This window comes from Oryx dammah, unplaced genomic scaffold (assembly GCF_014754425.2).
Source record: "Oryx dammah isolate SB20612 unplaced genomic scaffold, SCBI_Odam_1.1 HiC_scaffold_16, whole genome shotgun sequence".
NCBI classification, from domain to species: Eukaryota; Metazoa; Chordata; class Mammalia; order Artiodactyla; family Bovidae; genus Oryx; species Oryx dammah.
The window spans coordinates 53,013,545-53,034,693 of record NW_024070200.1 but is presented as its reverse complement, the minus strand read 5'-3'; the positions used below and the strand labels follow the sequence as shown (position 1 = coordinate 53,034,693).

At 42.8% G+C, this 21,149-nt stretch overlaps 1 protein-coding gene across 1 annotated transcript in view; it reads right to left on the bottom strand.

Moving 5' to 3' along the window:
* Positions 1-21,149, bottom strand: part of SV2B (synaptic vesicle glycoprotein 2B) — a 242,673-nt gene that overhangs the window by 89,854 nt on the left and 131,670 nt on the right. Inside the window, exon 2 of the mRNA XM_040256978.1 lies at positions 5,222-6,006. Within this exon, the coding sequence (XP_040112912.1) occupies positions 5,222-5,672 (451 nt within the window). The 5' untranslated portion in view covers positions 5,673-6,006. The remainder of the gene's footprint in view (positions 1-5,221; positions 6,007-21,149) is intronic.

The following is a 21,149-nucleotide window of genomic DNA, read 5'->3' as shown; positions in this document are numbered from 1 at the left end:
ACAGAAGGTATACAGATAGCAAATGAGTATAGGGAAGCCATACAGAAGGTATACAGATAGCAAATGAGTATAGGGAATGATGCCCCACACCATGGGTCATCAGAGTAATGCAAGCTAAAACAGCAAGATACCACATCACACCTATTAGAATGACCAAATCCAGAACGCTGAAGACAGCATATACTGCTGAGGATATGGAGCAACAGAAGCTCTTATACACGCTGCTGGGAATGCAAAATGGTACAGCCCCCTTAGGAGACAGTTTGGCAGTCTCTTACAAAACCAAACTTATTCTTCCCATACAATCCAGCAATCACACACCTTGATACCCAAAGGAGCTGAAAACTAACTATCCATACAAAACCCTGCTCATGGACATTTATAGCAGCTTTATTCACAACTGTCAAAGCTTGGAAGCAACCAAGATGCCTTTGGTAGGTGACTGGATAAATAAAACTGTGGTACATACAAATAATGGAATATTATTCAACCCTAGAAAGGCATGTGCTATCAATCCATCCAAAGACAGGGAGGAAACTTGCATGCATATTACTGAGCAAAAGAAGCCAGTTTGAAACGGCTACATACTATATGAGTCCAATTGTATGAAATTCTGGAAAAGGCAAAACCTTATGAAGACAGTAAAAGAAAAAAAAATCAGTGGTTTCCAGAAATTGGGGAAGAGGGAAGGGATGAATAGATGGAACACGAGGAATTTTTAAGGCAGTGAAAATACTCTGTAAGACACTATAATGACGGCTATGTATCATTATACATTTGTCCAGCTCATTGAATGTGTCACACCAAGATTGCACCCTAAGGTATTAATCAAAATAAACTATGGACTTTGGGTGAGTAAGATGTGTCAATGTAAGTTCATCAGTTGTAACAATGTACACTCTGGAAGAGGATATGGATAATAGGAGGAAACTATACATATGTAGGGGCAGGGACATAAGCAAAATATCTAAATACCTTCCTCTCAATTTGTCTGTGAATCTAAAATTGCTCTAAAAAATTGTCTTATGAAAAAACACCAGGAAGGGGAAAGAAAGAACTAGCTTAGCACCTGAAAGAAAAGGTCTTTTCACCAGCCTAGGTAGGGAAGCTTGACCTTCAAAACCTACTATTAATAATCTTGGATCAAAGGAATGCACAATGTCACCTGAGAAAATCGAGTCCTGAATTTGGGTGAGTCACCATGATCAAGCAATCAGCTTAGGAATGACAGCAACCTCAGCAGGGACTTCCTTGGTGGTCCACTGGGTAAGACTCTGCACTCCCAATGAAGGGGGCCTGGGTTTGATTCCTGGTAGGAGAACGAGATCTCACATGCGACAGCTAAAGATCCCACAGGCCACCAGGAAGATGGAAGACCCTGTGTGCCACAAAGAAAATCCCTCAAGTCTCAACTGAGACCCAGAATGGTACAAATAAATAATAAATAAACCCCACGGACAGAGGAGCCTGGCAGGCTACAAGTCCATGGGGTCACAAAGAGTTGGACACAACTGAGCAACTAAGGACAGTTAATTCTTAGAATGTGTTGATTTTTTTTTAAAAAAGAAAGAAACAACCTTAGCAATAATAATTAGAATATCTTGAGCACCTATGATGGGCAGCCACCGTTTCAGGCAAGTTAAATGCATTAAACTCATTTAGTCCTCAAAAATCCTATGACGTGAGATATCCTTAGCAGCTCCATTTTGCAGAGAAGGAAACTGAGCACAGAGTAACTAAGTAATTCCCAAAGTCACTCTCCTAAGAATTGGAGGAGGCCGGGTCCACGTGGCTGCAGGGTCCAGGCTGTTCCATGATCTCAGTGCAACTGTGCTAAGTTGCTTCAGTCATGTCTGACTCTTCTCAACCCCATGGACTGTAGCCCACCAGGCTCCTCTGTCCATGGGATTTCCCAGGCAAGAGTACTGGAGTGGGTGCCATTTCCTCCTCCAGGGGATATTTCCAGCCCAGGGATAGAACCTGACTCTCTCGCATCTCCTGCCTTGGCAGGCAGGTTCTTTACCACTGAGCCACCAGGGAACTGCAACTCACTATAAATGCTGCAGGGAGGCTGTGATAATACAAAGTAACAAGAACTAACAGTAGTTTAGTGGGCATGGAGCTTACCAGCTTTATCTCATATAATCCTTGCAACAGATGTATCATTACCCTATTCCATATATAGGAAAATTGATCATTAAAGAAGTGATGACTTGCCCAAGGTCACTTGCCAGGAAAGATAAATGACAAAGCCAGCTGCCAAAACCTTGTTGAGGGACCCCAGTGTCCACACTGGCAACGTCCCCCACACCATGCTACCTTTCTGTTGGAAGAAATTCATGGTGCTCAGGTACCCTATGGGGCGCCTGACGACTGGAGAGAAGTCTTCCCCATAGCATGACCTCCTTCCCTTCCTAAAGACCACACATGAAAAAAAGGCTGTATGGTGTAGCAGAATGAGCACAGATCCTAAACTCAGAAAGACCTGGGTTGAAAGCCCAGCTCCAGCAATTACTATGTGCCATCGCATACAGCTCACTGAGTCTGCTTCCTGGACAACAGTTCCTATAAGCACCATGGTGCCTATGAAGCTGACATGAGAAAATGGATAGCGAAGCCAGCCTGATGAGACTCTCCAGTCACCCACCTCCCTGGACCCATTAAGGGGGCCCCACAAGCGCATATGGGAGTCCATCTCTGTCAGGGGTCTGCCTACCCCTCTTGGGCTGAGTCATAGCATCTTCATTGTAAACACTGAAAGCAAAACTTCACAAACGTGGGTTCTCCAGATTGGGACCATGTTTCCTCAATTCCCAGCATTTGCCCTGCAAGCCGGCTGTTAATGAGGTTGTCGGGTACCAGGGTAGTGGAGAGATCAAGAGGGCATGAAATCATTACCGACATGCCAATTTGGACTAATAGGAATCCAGGGTTTCAGTTGAAACCTGTTTTGTTCCACAAAACAATATAATGGTCTTGGAAATGTTTAGATCAACAGGCAACAGTTTTGTTTGGTCAGAGTGTTGGGATTCATTTTGTTTTTGCCCTTTAAAAAAAGTCTATTGAAACTCGAAGAGACAGCAAAATTTTGCTGATAAAAATAATAATAATTTTTTATTATTTTAAAATAATAATAATAATAAAACTCTGGGTGACATCTTGCTTCTTGAGTCATTTCTTTTGTTTGTATATACTTGGTCTCTTTTGGTTCCCTGATAGCCATACCTGACAGAGATCTCATAATTTTAAAGGTCACTTTAACTTTAATTAAACAGGAATAAATAAAAAACATGGGTATGTGTGGTTTATTCCACTTAGTGTAACTCGCTTCATCCGTGTTGTAGCTTGTGTTAGAATTTACTTCTTCTTTAAGGCTGATTTTTTTTTTCACATTTATATTCATTAGGGATAGTGGCCTGTATGCTTCTTTTTAAAAAGTTTTATTGAAGTATAGTGATTCACAATGTTGGTAAATTTCTTCTATTCAGGAAAGTGATTCAGATATATAGGTCTCTCTTTATATAGATAGGTATTTTTTCATATTATTTTCCACTACAGCTTATCCCAGAATATTGAATATAGTTCCCTGTATGACCTTATGATGTCTCCATCCTATATATGACAGTTTGCCTCTGCTAATCCCAGACTCCCATTCCTCCCCTCCCCCTACCCCCACTTCCCTTTGGCAACCACAAATCTATTTACTACATCTGTGAGTCTATAAACTCATTTTTAAAAGCCTCCAGGGACAGTTCTTTATGCAGATGTTTTCTCCATTTTTTACCCTAGTCCTGTTTATTGTGGCTGTGAATCAGGGGCCGGTGAACTATGACCCACAGGCTAAATTCAGCCTGCTACGTTTTTTCTAAATAAAGTTTTATTGGAACACAGTTGCGCCTATTTGTTTGCATATTGTCTATGGCCGCTTTTGTGCTAGCGGCGGAGTTCAGCAGCGGTGACAGGGACCACCTAGACCTGTAGAGAGAATGTTTGTCAGTCCCTGCTCTAAAGCAAGCAGTGGGGCCAGAGTGGCACCAAATGTTCGAAAGCACGCATCCTTACCACAGTCAAATAACTCTCTGTTTGTTAATGCCTCTCTGTCCTACTTTATATAAGTTCTTTGAGAGGCAAGGACAACACCTATCTTCAATATCTTCAATATTTTTTCTCCAGGGCTGGAGCAGAAAGACTAAAACATGGTACACAAACAAGAAATATTTGTTGAATGAATGAACTAAACTGCTGGACAGATTTTGAGTTCTTGAGGGTCATAACGATTAAAGTGTCTCAGTCTCGAGTAAGAACCTGACTCACGGTAAGTTCTCTGAAACTGTACGTTTGCTAAACAATCAACTGTATGGACGGTGAATTTAGAGAGTGAATATGTTTTGTAGGACATTTAATGACCAAGACAAGCCCTTGTCTATATTTTGATGGATCTCTTCTAGGCCACACTATTTATGCCCACACTCTAACTTCACAAAATTCTCTGTGCCTCAAGCCCTGATATCTGAAGTCTGGCTCTGATGGTGCTAGTCTCATCAAGGATTTGCCAAGCTCCCGTCGTCCGTCCCACGGACTCCATCTGTGCTTCACAGTGTGCCTCCCAACAGCCTGCAGGGGCTCAGCGAGTGGCTCAGCCCAGCATTTATCGCCAAGACACATGGGCATTCAGCCCACTAACACTTATATACAAGAGAAACCAGGAGCGGATGCTAGTGGATTCTGGAAAGTCAGAGAGGAGGACTGAGTGGAAGAGACACGCACACACACAAAATGAATTTGTTATTTGGATATGGAAGATGACTTAATATAAAGAAGAGAGAAATCAGACTCTCAGGGAGGAGGAGAAGGAAGTATAACCTTTAAAATCTGTGAATCCCTATATCGTATGCCTGTAACTTATATAATACTGTACATCAGCCGTACTTCAATTTTTTCTAAAAAGACTTGGAAAAAAGAACTAAAGTCTTGAGAGTCAGACAGTTCTCAGTAGGGACCTAAGCTCCAATATCTATCAGCTTTGTAAGCCTGTGCCTATTAAAGTCTCTGAGATAAAAACACCTTCATGACAAAATGGATGTAAAATGATAGTGCTGCAAGGACATTATGGTAGATTTAAGAGGCCTAAGAGTGACAGGTGCTACACAAATTATACCGCTCTTTCCCACTTCAGATTTTCACGCCACAAGGAGAATGAGCTCTGAAAACTTCTACTTACCAAGCATTCCTTTCTTGGAACTAGAGAGACACATGTCCTTCTCGGCACTGGGCAGGGCAAAACTCACCACAAACACTTCCACCCCATCAGCCATCAGGGCCAAACCCAAAACAAAAAAGAGGATCCACTGGAAGCGCCCATGGCCACACTCATCAATGATGGTCTCATACTGGTGCGCCAGCTGCTCTTCATCTTCCATCCGCTCGGCCTGCAGGTCTGCCTGGCCCCGGAGACCATCTGCCCTGGAGGGTGCCATCTTGGCCTGCTTGGCCTTGACGTCATCTGGGTGAGGGATGCCCTGGTACTCGCCCTCATAGATCTCGTCTTCCTCATCGTGGCCTTCTGTAACGTCACTCTGCGCATCCTCTTCTGGATTGGACTCGTTGCCACGATAGTAGCCATCACTGGGGGCATAGCCCTCATAGTTGTCCTGATATTTGTAGTCATCCATTCCTCGGTTCTGGGACTGCCTGCTTGCCTCTTGAGCTATATTCCTTTCACTGTGATAGAGGTTTGGGCTGTTTCAATAACCATCATCCATGCTAGGTACAGATGTTTAAATGTAGACTTCTTGGGTGAATGTGACACCCTTTGTCTTTTGCATTCAGTGGCTATTGGAAGTCTTTGAAAAGTTTCAAAGTCTGGCCTGGTCTCCTTCAGCAATCCAAAGGTGTTGTGTTGAACGTTGATTAGAAATGGGTCCAGCTGTTCTCCTTGACAAGGAGCCCACAGGACTTGGCAGCTTGCTGACTGGCCTGATTTGTTCTGCCACTGAAGGTTATGCTCTGGAGTGAAAGAAAGGAAAGAGTGTTATGAAATGTAGAAATTCTAGCAAATTACTCTCAGAATTGAACAAATATATTTATTAGTGCCAAGGTTTCACGTGTAAGGTGGAGGACATCTTGATTAGATATCAGATTCATATCAAATGAATAAGCCTCAAATCAGTGAGAAAGAACAGTGGTCAGAGAGCCCTTGGAAGCATTGATTAACCCATGAAAGGGGTCAAGTCTTATATTAATACAAGAATGAAATGTAAAGTGGGCAAGAAGTTTTTCAATACAAGATGATCTTGTGTTATGGATTTTCTGTTAGAATTAATCAAGCTTTTGGCAACAGGGCAGGTTTATTACAGTTCAGCTTCTGCTTTGAGAAGACCAACTTTTCTAACTGTCAAGAAGTGTCTGTGCAATTTTATACCTAGAAATGTATGGCTAAGAGATATCTAGGACCATTTTTCCCAAGGCTCAGCTTACTTTTGATACTCAGCGTTGTGGTTCCAGGGCTACTCTGATGTCCTTGCACTTGCCTTAGAATAGGTAAGAATAGTTGCCGGCTTTTGTCTAAAATTCCATCCTGCCACGTAGTGGCAGTGTGACCATGCATACGTTTCTGAGCCTCGATGTTCTCATCTGTAAACTGGAGATAATCAATAGTGCTTAACTCATGAGGTTGTGCATAAAGTGCTCAGGATAGTGTCAGACATGCTTGGTAAGCACTTTTTAAGCTTTCTAAAAACTTTTTATTTTACACTGGAGTATAGCTGATTAACAATATTATGATGGTTTCAGGTGGACAGGAAAGGGACTCATCCATATACACAAATGCATCCATTCTCCCCCAAACTCCTCTCCCATCCAGCTGCCACATAACACTGAGCAGGTTTCCCTGTGCTATACAGTAGGACTTTGTTGGTTATCCATTTCTAATAGAGCAACCCTATTTAAACATTGATGTTATTTTGCTCTTTTTTCTTCCTAGCTCCAATTCTGGGAACCAGGACCCAGTATTGTCAGACCCAAGACCTTACCTTGTATCCCAGTTCCAATCACTGGGTCCATATGTTGATCTCCATGCCCAGCAGTGAAATATTATTGCGTGCATGTACACATGCTCCATCGCTCAGTTAGGCCTGACTCTCTGCAACCCCATGGACTGTATAGCCGCCCGCCAGGCTCCTCTACCCACAGAATTCTCAAGACAGCAATACTGGAGTGGGTGACCATTCCCTTCTCCGGGTATCTTCGCAACCCGGGGAAGGAACCGGGTCTCCCACGGTGCAGGTATTCTTTACCATTTCAGCCACCAGACCCTGTAGGCGGACCCTGTCCTAATCACGGCCCTACAGCCCTGTGCTCACAAGGTACCACTGTTAACGATGTCCCCTGGGCACCAGAAACTGTGCTAAATGTACCACATCCTTTATCCCTGATTCCTACAACGATCAGAAAGAGAAGAAAACTGTGCCTGTATCTTTATCTTACAGATAAATAAATTTGTATTAGACCATGCCAGACTGAACCATGTCAAATTAATATTCTAAATCTGTTTTTATTATATCTGTTTAGGACCACAGGAGGAATATAAATCACACGTAAACAGCACGAGAGCTTAGCAGAGTGCTATAAAAAATGGATAGAGGATGCCAACTGCCTGAGATCTGGTGTGCTATTTTCATCCTGGGGGTTCTGCAAAAATGTCATGAACCAAAAATGATAGATATGCAATTCCAAAAGCACGTGTGGGAAATACCACTCGGGGCAAAGGTCCTGGGACTCACTTTGTGGAAAGAAGCAGATCTTTGTCAAAACGAATTCTTCTCATCATACCCAGTTAAATGGACCGCAGTGAACGTCAGGGGTCGTGGAGTCGGGAAGACTCACTGTCAAATGTTGTGGGTTTTCCCCTCTTTCACTGAGAAATGCCAACTCGTTTTCTCAGCAAAGTATTTTCTAGAGAATACAATAATTAGTCATTTTCTCTGTTACAGGTTGACTTGGGAAAAAATGGTATACTGAAACCCTAACTTCCAGAGCCTCATAATATGACCTTTTTAGGAACTACATTGTTACAGAGGTAATCAAGTTAAAATCAGGTCATTAGGGTGGCCGCTAATCCAAGATGACCGGTGACCTTATAAAAGGAGGAAATCTAGATGTGGAGACAGACACGCATAGAGAAGATGCTGCAGAGACACAGGAAGGGTACCACTGACAAGACAAGGGATGCCTGAGGCCACCAGAAGGTAGGAGAAAGACAGCGCACAGCCCTCAGAAGGGGCCAACCCCCGTCATCAGGACTGACCAAAACCAACACCTTGATTTTGGATTTCTAGACTGTGGCACTTTGAAACCATCAACTTCTTTGTTTAAGCCATTCAATTTATAGTGCTTCGTTATGGCAACACCAGGAAATACATACATTTGAAAACATTAGCAAGTCTAGTGTTTATCAGCTAAACAGCAATGCTAAAACAACCAGAAGAGCAGCTATCAAGATAAACATGTTACCAACATTATCTCATTATCCTCACAGCCAATAAAGAAGCACTGCTATTCTCTCCATCTCACAGATGAAGACACTGAGGGCTAAGAGGATTCAAGAATGTGCCCAAAGTAACACAGAGAATCAATATCAGGGCTTGGATTTGAAGCCAGCCTCAAAGAGCATGTTAGGGATGATACACAGTGGAAGAAACTGGGAGTCCAAAGGGCCAACTCAAGGTCACACATGGAGTTGCCTACAGAGCTAGGATTGACACTGAGCTTCTGATTCCCAGGTTCAAGATTGTTTGCCCCTTCTCAACAAACTCCCCAGGATCTTTGGTGCTTAAGGCAGTGCATTAGGTATGACATGACTTGATCCCCACTCTCAAGAGGTCTACCCCTCATGAGACAGTCAAACAACACAGAGCATCGTGCATCATGAAAATGACCATCTTGATTATCAACAACATTATCTTTCATTTATTGGATGCTTTATGGCTTTGACCCAGGTACAGTGCTAAGTTTTGTAGTGTCTTCCAACCAAGGCAAGAACCCTATGAAGCAGGGGCTGTTTTTACACTCAGTTTACAATAAATAAGACTGAGGCTGAAGAGGCTGGACAGATGACCAGTGTCCCAGGTTGCAGTTTTCTCAGGGGATTCAGAGAAGGGAGAAGATCACCATAGGCTGAGTTCTGCTGAAATAGCATCCTAGAGGTTAAGGGCCTTCCAAGGGCAGGCAAGTGCTCAGAGAACAAACAACAGAGAAGGGGGCACTGCGGCCTGGAGGACAGGGAGAAGCAAAGGCACAGAGTTAGGCATGGCTTCACTTGTTCTGGCAGCAATGAAGCATCCGCCCACAGCAGAGGATCCAAAAGGGGCAATCACGGGAGATAGACTGGGGAGTAAATAGCAACCAGTCTGAATGCCCTGCTCAGGGACTGGGAATTATCCTTGGAACAAAAGGAGCCTTGAAGGTGGTTGTTGAAGTGAGTAAGAGTGGTGTGTTGTGTAGAGCAAGAATCTGGAAAGATGTTGCTGGTGGGGATGCAAATCCTGATTTTTAAGTGAAGACCCGGAGACAACGAAACCAGGTGGAGGTTTTCGTGTGTGTTGGGGGCGGGGTGTGTGTGTGTGTGTGAATAGCCCAGAGGTCAGGTTAGCCCTGGACAAAGGGGGTGGCCTTCAGACAGGAAGAGAAGGATAAACACAAGGAGATGTTCACAGGAGAACAAGTGATGTATTTCCTGGCAGGTGAGAAGAAAGAGCAAGGGCAGCTGGGATGATGATGACTCTAGGGAGGCAAATTTTGGACTGGAAATCCTACAAGTGCTGTGCAGTTAAGACAAGCAGAAATCTTCTTTCGCCTTTTCGGAAGGTGAAGTGAAAGTCACTCACTCAGTCACGCCCTACTCTTTGTGACCCCATGAACTATGCAGTCCATGGAATTCTGCAGGCCAGAATGCTGGAGTGGATAGTCATCCCCTTCTCCAGGGATCTTCCTAACCCACACTCAGCTCTCCCACACTGCAGTTTTTACCAGCTGAGCCACCAGGAAGGTGGTAGGATATACACCAGGCTTCCCAGGCAGCACTAGTGGTAAAGAACCCACCTACCAATGCAGGAGACATAAAAGATACAGGTTCGATCCCTGGGTTGGGAAGATCCCCTGGAAAAGAAAATGGCCACCCACTCCAGTATTCTTACCTGGGAAAACCCATGGACAGAGGAACCTGGTGAGCTACAATCCCTAGGGTCTCACAGAGTCAAACACAGCTGAAGCAACTTAGCAAGCATGCATGCAGGATATATAGCAGAGTGGTTCAAGAACACAGCCCGAGTGTCAAGGCCCCAGGTTCAGATCCTGACTCTGCCACTTCCTGCTACCTGTGTGCAAGCTACTGGTCACTCTGTGCTTCAGTTTACTCATCTGTAAAGTGGCCACAAATACCCACACTGGGGATTTCAGAAGACAATTCATGAAGACTGCTTAGCACAGTGCCTGGCACAGATGTGATCAACATAAATTTGAATTATTATCATTGTTGTTGTTATGATTATTGTCTGAGCATTGATAAGGAAAATGTAGCCAGGATCTCAGCTTGAGCTTTGCTGAACTCCACTTGAGATCTGAGGCCCATCTGGACTGAGCTGGGGAACCAAGTACAGAGAAAAACAAACTGACATTTAGTTATTCAGGAAAACCACTGCTTCTCAAAAACGGCCCAGCCCAAATCTCTTAAGCATCCTCCTTTAACTCGTGCATTCTACTAATCTCTGCATCTATGCCACCTGATTCAAAATCATCATGTGCTAAACACTTGTTCGCAATTAAATATCACAGAGAACAAAGCTAAAAATATTACAATCAAATGATGTAATGCTTCCCAAAATGTGTTCTGTAGAACATTAGGCCTTTTAATATGCTCATTTAAGGGAAAAAAGAATTTCAAGAGAAAATGAGTTTAGGAAACGTTGTATATACTCTATTCACCATTTTCTTTCAGAGGCTAGTAATTCATATGGCTATGTTAAAAGCTGTGAGAAGATCTGCGTAAAAATCCATTTCACAGCACAATGAGCTACCACAACATACACATCAGATTTGCTCCAATCAACAGAGAAATGACAGCAAGTGTTAGCTTCTTTGTGATGAACTAGAACCCTCATACGTTGCTGGTAGGAATGAAAAATGATTCGGCCACTTTGGAAAACAGTTTGGCAGTTTCTTAAAATGTTCAACATATGCTTACCAAAGAACCTGTTGATTCCATCCTAAGAATCTACCCAGGAGAAGTTAAGACATAATGCCCACAAAAGACTAATACATGAATGTCAAAAACAAAATAATGTATAATAGCCCCAAACTGGGAACAATATAAATGTCCATCAACTAATGAGGAATGAACAAAAGGTAGTCTATCAATGCAACGGAATAATAACCAGAAAGAAAAGAAGAAAAACTCTACTGGCACATGTTACAACGTGGAGGAACCTCAGAAACATTATGTTAATTAAAAGAAAGCAAACACAAAGGGCCATGTACTGTGTGACTCCATTATATGAAATTTCCAGAATGGGCAAATTTCAGTTCAGTTCAGTTGCTCAGTCATGTCCAACTCTTTGAGACCCCATAGAATGCAGCATGCCAGGCTTCCCTGTCCATCACCAACTCCCGGAGCTTGATCAAACTCATGTCCATTGATTCGGTGATGCCATCCAACCAATTCATCCTCTGTCATCCCCTTCTTCTCCTGCCTTTAATCTTTCCCAGCATCAGGGTCTTTTCCAATGAGTCAGTTCTTCTCATCAGGTGGCCAAAGTATTGGAGTTTCAGCTTCAGCATCAGTCCTTCCAATGAATAGTTAGGACTGATTTTCTTTAGGATTGACTGGTTGGATCTCCTTGCAGTCCAAGGGACTCTTAAGAGTCTTCTCCAACACCAGAGTTCAAAAGCATCTATTCTACAATGCTCAGCTTTCTTTATAGTCCAACTCTCATATCCATGCATGAATACTGGAAAAACCATAGTTTTGACTGGACGGCCCTTTGTTCGCAAACTAAGTCTCTGCTTTTTAATATGCTATCTAGGTTGGTCATAGCTTTTATTCCAAGGAGTAAGCGTCTTTTAATTTCATGGCTGCAGTCACCATCTACAGTGATTTTGGAGTCCAAAAAAATTAAGTCTGTCACTGTTTCCATTGTTTCCCCATCTATTTGCCATGAAGTGATGGGACTGGATTCCATGGTCTTAGTTTTCTGAACGTTGAGTTTTAAGCCAATTTTTCACTCTCCTCTTTCACTTTCATCAAGAGGCTCTTTAGTTCTTCTTCACTTTGTGCCATAAAGTGGTATCATTTGCATATCTGAGGTTATTGATATTTCTCCTGGCAAACTTGAGTCCAGCTTGTGCTTCATCCAGTCTAGCATTTCACATGATGTACTCTGCATATAAGTTAAACAAGCAGGATGACAATATACAGCCTTGACGTACTCCTTTCTCGATTTGGAACCAGTCTGTCATTCATGTCCAGTTCTAACTGTTGCTTCTTGACCTGCATACAGATTTCTCAGGAGGCAGGTCAGGTGGTCTGGTATTCCCATCTCTTTCAGAATTTCCCACAGTTTGTTGTGATCCACACAGTCAAAGGCTTTGGCATAGGCAATAAAGCAGAAGTAGATGTTTTTCTGGAACTCTCTTGCTTTTTCCATGATCCAAGGGATGTTGGCAATTTGATCTCTGGTTCCTCTACCTTTTCTAAATCCAGCTTGAACATCTGGAAGTTCACGGTTCATGTACTGTTGAAGTCTGGCCTGGAAAATTTTGAGCATTTCTTTGCTAAGGTGTGAGATGAGTACAATTGTGCGGTAGGTAGTTTGAGCATTCTTTGGCATTGCCTTTCTTTGGGATTGGAATGAAAACTGACCTTTTCCAGTCCTGTGGCCACTGCTGAGTTTTCTAGATTTGCTGGCATATTGAATGCAGCACTTTCACAGCATCATCTTTTAGGATTTGAAATAGCTCAACTGGAATTCCATCACTTCCACTAGCTTTGTTTGTAGTGATGTTTCCTAAGGCCCACTTGACTTCACATTCTAGGATGTCTGGCTCTAGGTGAGTGATCACACCATCATGGTTATCTGGGTCATGACGATCTTTTTTATATAGTTCTTCTGTGTATTCTTGCCATCTCTTCTTAATATCTTCTGCTTCTGTTAGGTCCATATGGTTTCTGTTTTTTGTGCCCATCTTTGCATGAAATGTTCCCTTGGTATCTCTAATTTTCTTGAAGAGATCTCTAGTTTTTCCCATTCTACTGTTTTCCTCTATTTCTTTACATTGATTACTAAGGAGGGCTTTCTTATCTTTCCTTGCTATTCTTTGGAACTCTGCATTCAAATGGGTGTATCTTTCCTTTTCTCCTTTGCCTTTCAATTTTTTTCTTTTCACAGCTATTTGTAAGGCCTACTCAGATGACCATTTAGCTTTTTGCATTTCTTTTTCTTGAGGATGGTCTTGATCACTGCCTCCTGTACAATGTCACAAACCTCTGTCCATAGTTCTTCAGGCACTCTGTCTATCAGATCTAATCCCTTGAATCTATTTCTCACTTCCACTGTATAATCATAAGGGATTTTATTGAGGTCACACCTGAATGGTCTAGTGGTTTTCCCTACTTTCTTCAATTTAAGTCTGAATTTGACAATAAGGAGTTCATGATCTGAGCCACAGTCAGCTCCCGGTCTTGTTTGTGCTGACTGTATAGAGCTTCTCCATCTTTGGCTGCAAAGAATATAATCATCTGATTTCAGTATTGACCATCTGGTGATGTCCATGTGTAGAGTCTTCTCTTGTGTTGTTGGAAGAGGGTGTCTGCTATGACCAGTGCGTTCTCTTAGCAAAACTCTGTCAGCCTTTGACCTGCTTCGTTTTGTATTCCAAGGCCAAATTTGCCTGTTACTCCAGGTGTTTCTTGACTTCCTACTTTTGCATTCCAGTACCCTATAATGAAAAGGACATCTTTTGGGGGGTGTTAGTTCTAGAAGGTCTTGTAGGTCTTCATAGAACATTAAACTTCAGCTTCTTCAGCATTACTGGTCAGGGCATAGACTTGGATGACTGTGATATTGAATGGTTTGCCTTGGAAATGAATAGAGATCATTCTGTCATTTTTGAGACTGCATCCAAGTACTGCATTTCAGACTCTTGTTGACTATGATGGGTACTTCATTTCTTCTAAGGGATTCTTGCCCACAGTAGTAGATATAATGGTCATCTGAGTAATATTCACCCATTCCAGTCCATTTTAGTTCACTGATTCCTAAAATACCAGTGTTCACTCTTGCCATCTCCTGTTTGACCACTTTCAGTTTGCCTTGATTCATTGTCCTAACATTCCTGGTTCATATGCAATATTGCTCTTTACAGTATCGTACTTGACTTCCATCACCAGTCATATCCACAACTGGGTGTTTTTTTTGCTTTGGCTCCATCTCTTCATTCTTTCTGGAGTTATTTTTCCACTGATCTCCAGAAGCATACTGGCAAATTTATCGAGACAGAAAGCAGATAAGTGGTTACCTGGGGCCAGAGGTGGGAGAAGGGAGTAACTGTAAGTAAATTTCAGGAAAGGTGAGTGTTGGGAATATTCGAAAACTGGATTATAGTGATAGTTGTTGCACAACTCTATAAATTTAATAAAATCATTTACTCTGATGAGTGGATTTTACATCATGTGTATTTTAATAATAAATGATATATTAAATATAATAAATTAGTTGTTCAGTCATGTCTGACTCTTTGCAACTCCATGTACTGTATGTAGCCTGCCAGGCCCCTCTGTCCATGGAATTCTCTAGACAAGAATACTGGAGTAGGTAGCCATTCCCTTTCCCAGGGGATCTCCCTGACCCAGAGGTCAAATCCAGGTCTCCTGCACTGCAGGTGAATTCTTTACCATGTGTGACACTAGGGAAGCCCTATTATGGTAAATAATTTTATAATGTATATTATGTAACAAAGCTGCTATTCTCTCCCTTTACTTCCTTCCAAAATCTATTTAACAGGATTTAATTGATTGAAACCAGTGTTTCCCATGATTATGGACCTCTTTTTCCTTGGAACATGTATTAACATTTATGGAATTCTCAGGTGGCTTGGTCGTAAAGAATCCACTTGCAAGTGCAGAAGAGGCAGATTCAATCCCTGGGTTGGCAAGATTCCCTGGAGTAGGAAATGGCAACCTGCTCCAGTCTTCTTGCCTGGAAAATTCTATAGTTAGAGAAGCCTGGCAAACTACAGTCATTGGGGTCTCAAAGAGTTGGACACAACTGAGCAACTAAGCATGCCTGTAGACTCTTCTAAATAGTGAAGCACTGATTTTGTACTTAGAACCTAAGCTTTATTCATCTTAGGATTTTGTCATGTATTGAAAGATCACTTGGCAGGTATCCCAGAATCTATCTGCATGCAGGACCCATTAGAAGTAAGAATTAGCACAAAATAGCCTGGTTGTAGTCCAATGGGCCACAACCACAACTTTCCAAGATTTTCCACCAGCTTCAATCAAATCAAATGTGGTACATTAAAAGCCCAGACTGTAGCTCCTTGGGTGCAAACGATAATAGACGATGTCCCCTTAGCAAAGATACCAGTAGACTCAGACCACCCCTGGGAAGCTGAGCACACTCCTTGGCCTCTATAGCAGGAATCAGTAGCAGTGCCCTTCAGCTGATATTGGCCTTCACCCCAAAGACGCAGAACAGAAGAACATGGCTGATAACCTACACTTAGAAAGATTAGTGTACCAACACAGGAGTTGGCTTGGGGACTTCTGAAACTATTTGGCAGGAATTAAGGGGGGACTGAGGCAAAGAGGGGTAAAGCCTGAGAAAAATGTTATTTAGAACCTTAGTGTAATTCTGTCTTACGTGAACAAGAGATAGGAAGGTCGGCAAACTCAGCTGAGTTCAGTCACTCAGTCGTACAGAGATGAGCACTAATGAGATAGTCACTGTGTCAGTTAGCTTTGCATACACCTCTTACTTCACTTCCCATCCTAATTGTACAGGTCATGCCAATAATGTGTCCAAAGAGAAGGCAGGGGATTCAGTACAAAATATTGTCAGTAGTTTAAGAGAAAGACCACTGGACCCAGGGATGCAGGATGTGAACTATAGTCTTATGCCTGCCATCAAGTCATGGTGGGAACCTGGGTGAGGCATTCGGATCCATGTGTCTAAATGACAGGCTGCCTTGTCATATCTACATAATAAATATGTGTATATATATTATACTGTAATTGTGTATTTCAACCAAGAGATTGTGAGCAATTCTAGGATAGATAAACACTGGATTTTACTAACTCCTTCATCTCCAGCACCAATTACAGAGTCTGCAGAACGTCCTTGAAAACATTTGCTCAATAAAGGAGGCTAACAGTTACTCAGTGCCTTAGAGAGTTAGAAAGATCACAGGTTACATATCTGCTCATGTGCTCAATTGGATCCGACTCTTTGTGACCCCATGGAGTATAGCCCACAAGGCTCCTCTGTCTGTGGAATTTTCCAGGCAAGAATACTAGAGTGGTTGCCATTTCCTACTCCAAGGGATCTTAGCAACCCAGGGATCGAGCCTGCGTCTCTCACATCCCCTGCACTGGCAGGCAGATTCTTTACCACTAGCACCACCTGGGAAGCCCTAACTCAGTGCCTGCCTGAAAGCAAATCAAAAATGGCCCATGGGCCACAATTCCCCTGCCTTTGCTATAAACAGACCAGCTGGCTCACCTTTATCATAGAAAAGTCTGGTCAGTTGACATCTGAAGATGCCACCTTTTATAAGGAGTCATTTACTCTTTTACTTCCCTACTGGCCTTTTATTGACACCGAGGTCTCAGTTGAGATGGCCCAGGACGCAATGGTTCTAAGGACAACTTGAGTTATTTGTTGTGAACTATAGAAGGTAAAACATATTTTAACTACCTGCGACGCTCCCTGAAATACACTGCTTGATGTTTCTGTAGTAGGTTATATCTTCTATGAGCAGGAAATACCAAGACTTAATCTGGCTGGTATTGGAAGATGTTTTCTCTGAGGTTTCCAACAATCACTGTCCCACTTAAAACAGAATGAGCTTGTTAGTGTGATATTAAAGTACTTCTCTCCTCTTAGCTGAATCATCCTGCTATTCTATTGTGTTAAAACAGAAAGTGAGTTTCCAAGGTGTGAGAAATGATTATTAAGTAAGAATCAAACCACATGATCTTTTTAGTTAGAGGGAAATAACAAATATTTTAAAGTACTATCAAATCCTTTAGAGTAATGTCAGCCTTAATTTGACTGTTGAGAGGTTCTTCATTTTAAATACAAAAGCAATATAACAATTTATGGAGAAGAGTGCTAATCCAAGCATTATTTAGGACATCAAGCCTGGAAAACAATCCCTGTATATTAAACAACAGGGGCTATGTGGTCACTTTTCACTTTCATGCATTGGAGAAGGAAATGGCAACCCACTCCAGTGTTCTTGCCTGGAGAATCCCAGGGACGGAGGAGCCTGGTGGGAGGCCGTCTATGGGGCCGCACAGAGTCTGACACGACTGAAGCGACTTAGCAGCAGCAGCAGCATGTGGTTCAGTGGCAAAGAATATGCCTGTGAATGCAGAAGACATGGGATCTATCCCTGAGTTGGGAATATCTCCTGGAGGAGGAAATGGCAACCAATTCCAGTACTCTTGCCTGGGAAGTCCCATGGACAGAGGAGTCTGCCAGGCCACAATCCAAGGGTTTGCAAAGAGTTGGAAGTGACTTAGCAATTAAACAACAACAAAATAAATGTTGGCATACTTATATAGTTAACTATTATGGTGATATAAAAAGTATAGGCTTTGAAGAATTCATTAAGAAAAAATGATCACACTGTACTAGAAGATGATCACCCTGTAATAGTAGATGAATACTAGGTAAATCATACATTTAAATCACTATGCCAATAGTTTCCATAACATTATATGTTGTAAATATGTGTTTATATCATACAAATGTATTCCTATCTGGTGGGATGGTCCACTAAGATGTTAATGTTGACCGGCCTGCTTGTGCTCAATCACCAGGTAGTGTCCAAATCATTGTGACCTCATAGACTATAGCCCAGCAGGCTCCTCTGGCCATGGGATTTTCCAGGCAATAATACTGGAGTAGGTCGCCATTTCCTCCTCCAGGGGATCTTCCCAGGGACTGAACCCCTGTCTCTTGTGTCTCCTGCATTGGCAGGTGGGTTCTTTACCACTGAGCAACCTGGGAAGCCCAATCAATGTTGACCTAGTGATCCCTGAACTGTTAATTTTCTCTCTCTCAAATAAGAAAGCCTTCCTCATTGATCAATGCAAAGAAGTAGAGGGAAAAAATAGAATGGGAAAGACTAGAGATCTCTTCAAGAAAATTAGAGATACCAAGGGAACATTTCATGCAAAGATGGGCACAACAAAGGAGAGAAAAGGTATGGACCTAACAGAAGCAGAAGATGTTAAGAAGAGGTGCCAAGAATACACAGAAGAACTGTACAAAAAAGATCTTCGTGGCCCAGATAACCATGATGGCGTGATCACTCACCTAGAGCCAGACATCCTGGAATATGAGGTCAAGTGGGCCTCAGGAAACATCACTACAGAAAAAGCTAGTGGAAGTGATGGAATTCCAGTTGAGCTATTTCAAATCCTAAAAGATGATGCTGTGAAAGTGCTGCACTCAGTATGCCAGCAAATCTAGAAAACTCAGCAGTGGCCACAGGACTGGGAAAGGTCAGTGTTCATTCAAGAAATGCGATGCCAAAAAATGCTCAAACTACCACACAATTGTACTCATCTCACACACTAGCAAAGTAACACCCAAAATTCTCCAAGCCAGGCTTCAATAGTACGTAAACCGTGAACTTCCAGATGTTCAAGCTGGTTTTAGAAAAGGCAGAGGAACCAGAAATCAAATTGCCAACGTTGCTGGATCATGGAAAAAGCAAGAGAGTTCCAGAAAAACATCTACTTCTGCTTTATTGACTATGACAAAGCCTTTTTTTTATTTTTATTTTTACTTTATTTTACTATACAATACCTATTGGTTTTGCCATACATTGAGATGAATCCACCACGGCTGTACATGCGCTCCCAAACATGAACCCCCCTCCCACCTCCCTCCCCAGAACATCTCTCTGGGTCATCCCCGTGCACCAGCCCCAAGCATGCTATATCCTGCATCGGACATAGACTGGCAATTCGTTTCTTACATGATAGTATACATGTTTCAATGCCATTCTCCCAAATCATCCCACCTTCTCCCTCTCCCTCTGAGTCCAAAAGTCTGCTCTACACATCTGTGTATGACAAACCCTTTGACTGTGTGGATCACAATAAATTGTGGAAAATTCTGAAAGAGATGGGAATACCAGGCCACCTGACCTGCCTCTTGAGAAACCTATATGTAGGTCAGGAAGCAACAGTTAGAATTGGACATGGAACAACAAACTGTTTCCAAGTAGGAAAAGCAGTATCTCAAGGCTATATATTGTCACCCTGCTTGTTTAACTTATATGCAGAGTACATCATGAGATACGTGGGGCTGGAAGAAGCACAAGCTGGAATCAAGATTGCCAGGAGAAATATCAATAACCTCAGATATGCAGATGACACCACCCTTATGGCAGAAAGTGAAGAGGAACTAAAAAGTCTCTTGATGAAAATGAAAGAAGAGAGTGAAAAAGTTGGCTTAAAGCTCAACAATTCAGAAAACGAAGATCATGGCATCCGGTCCCATCACTTCATGGGAAATAGATGGGGAAACAGTGGAAACAGTGTCAGACTTTATTTTTTTGGGCTCCAAAATCACTGCAGATGGTGACTGCAGCCATGAAATTAAAAGACACTTACTCCTTGGAAGTGAAGTTATGACCAACCTAGATAGCATATGGAAAAGCAGAGACATTACTTTGCCAACAAAGGTCCGTCTAGTCAAGGCTATGGTTTTTCCAGTGGTCATGTATGGATGTGAGAGTTGGACTGTGGAGAAGGCAGAGCGCCAAAGAAGTGATGCTTTTGAACTGTGGAGAAGAGTCTTGAGAGTCCCTTGGACTGCAAGGAGGTCCAACCAGTCCATTCTAAAGGAAATCATTCCTGGGTGTTCATTGGAAGGACTGATGCTAAAGCTGAAACTCCAGTACTTTGGCCATCTCATGTGAAGAGTTGACACATTGGAAAATACTCTGATGCTGGGAGGGATTGGGGACAGGAGGAGAAGGGGACGACAGAGGATGAGATGGCCGGATGGCTTGGGTACATCCCCTACAAGTCAAAGCACCAGCACCTCTTGCCCTCTCCTTCTTCCAGGAGCTTCTAGTTTAGCTCCTGGAAGGAACTAATTGTCTGAAGACTTGGCTGAGGCCGTCTTTGGATTTGCTCTTGAATCTCAAACAAATTGTTAACCACTTCCAGGGGTAAGAAGATGCCTCACTGACTCGATGGACATGAGTTTGGGTGGACTCTGGGAGTTGGTGATGGACAGGGAGGCCTGGCGTGCTGCAGTTCATGGGGTCGCAAAGAGTCGGACACGACTGAGCGACTGAACTGAACTGAACTGAACCATAGAAAACTTAGGGTCAGGGTCAGGGTCAGGGTTAGGGTCAGAGTTAAGGTCAGGGTCAGGGTTAGGGTCAGGGTTAGGGTTAAGGTTAGGGTTCAGTTCAGCTGAACTGAACTGCTCCTCTGTGTTCTAAGGCCAAATCAGGGTTTTTCAAAAGATACCCCTCAAACCACCTCCAGGAGAATCACTTGGTGCCAAGTAAATACACTCTTCGATCCTATTTCAAACCTTTTGACACAGAAGGGGGACAGAAATCTGTTTGATTAGCAAGCTCTCCAGGTAGTTCTTGTGATCACTCAAAGTCAAGAACCTCTGGCTTATGCTCTTTTACCCCTGGAAGCGGTTAACAATTTGTTTGAGATTCAAAAGCAAATCCAAAGATGGCCTCAGCCAAGTCTTCAGACAATTAGTTCCTTCCAGGAGCTAAACTAGAAGCTCCTGGAAGAAGGAGAGGGCAAGAGGAGCTGGTGCTTTGACTTGTAAGGGACGTACCCAAGCCCTGAGAGAGGGGCACTCACAGAGAAGGAGCCTGTG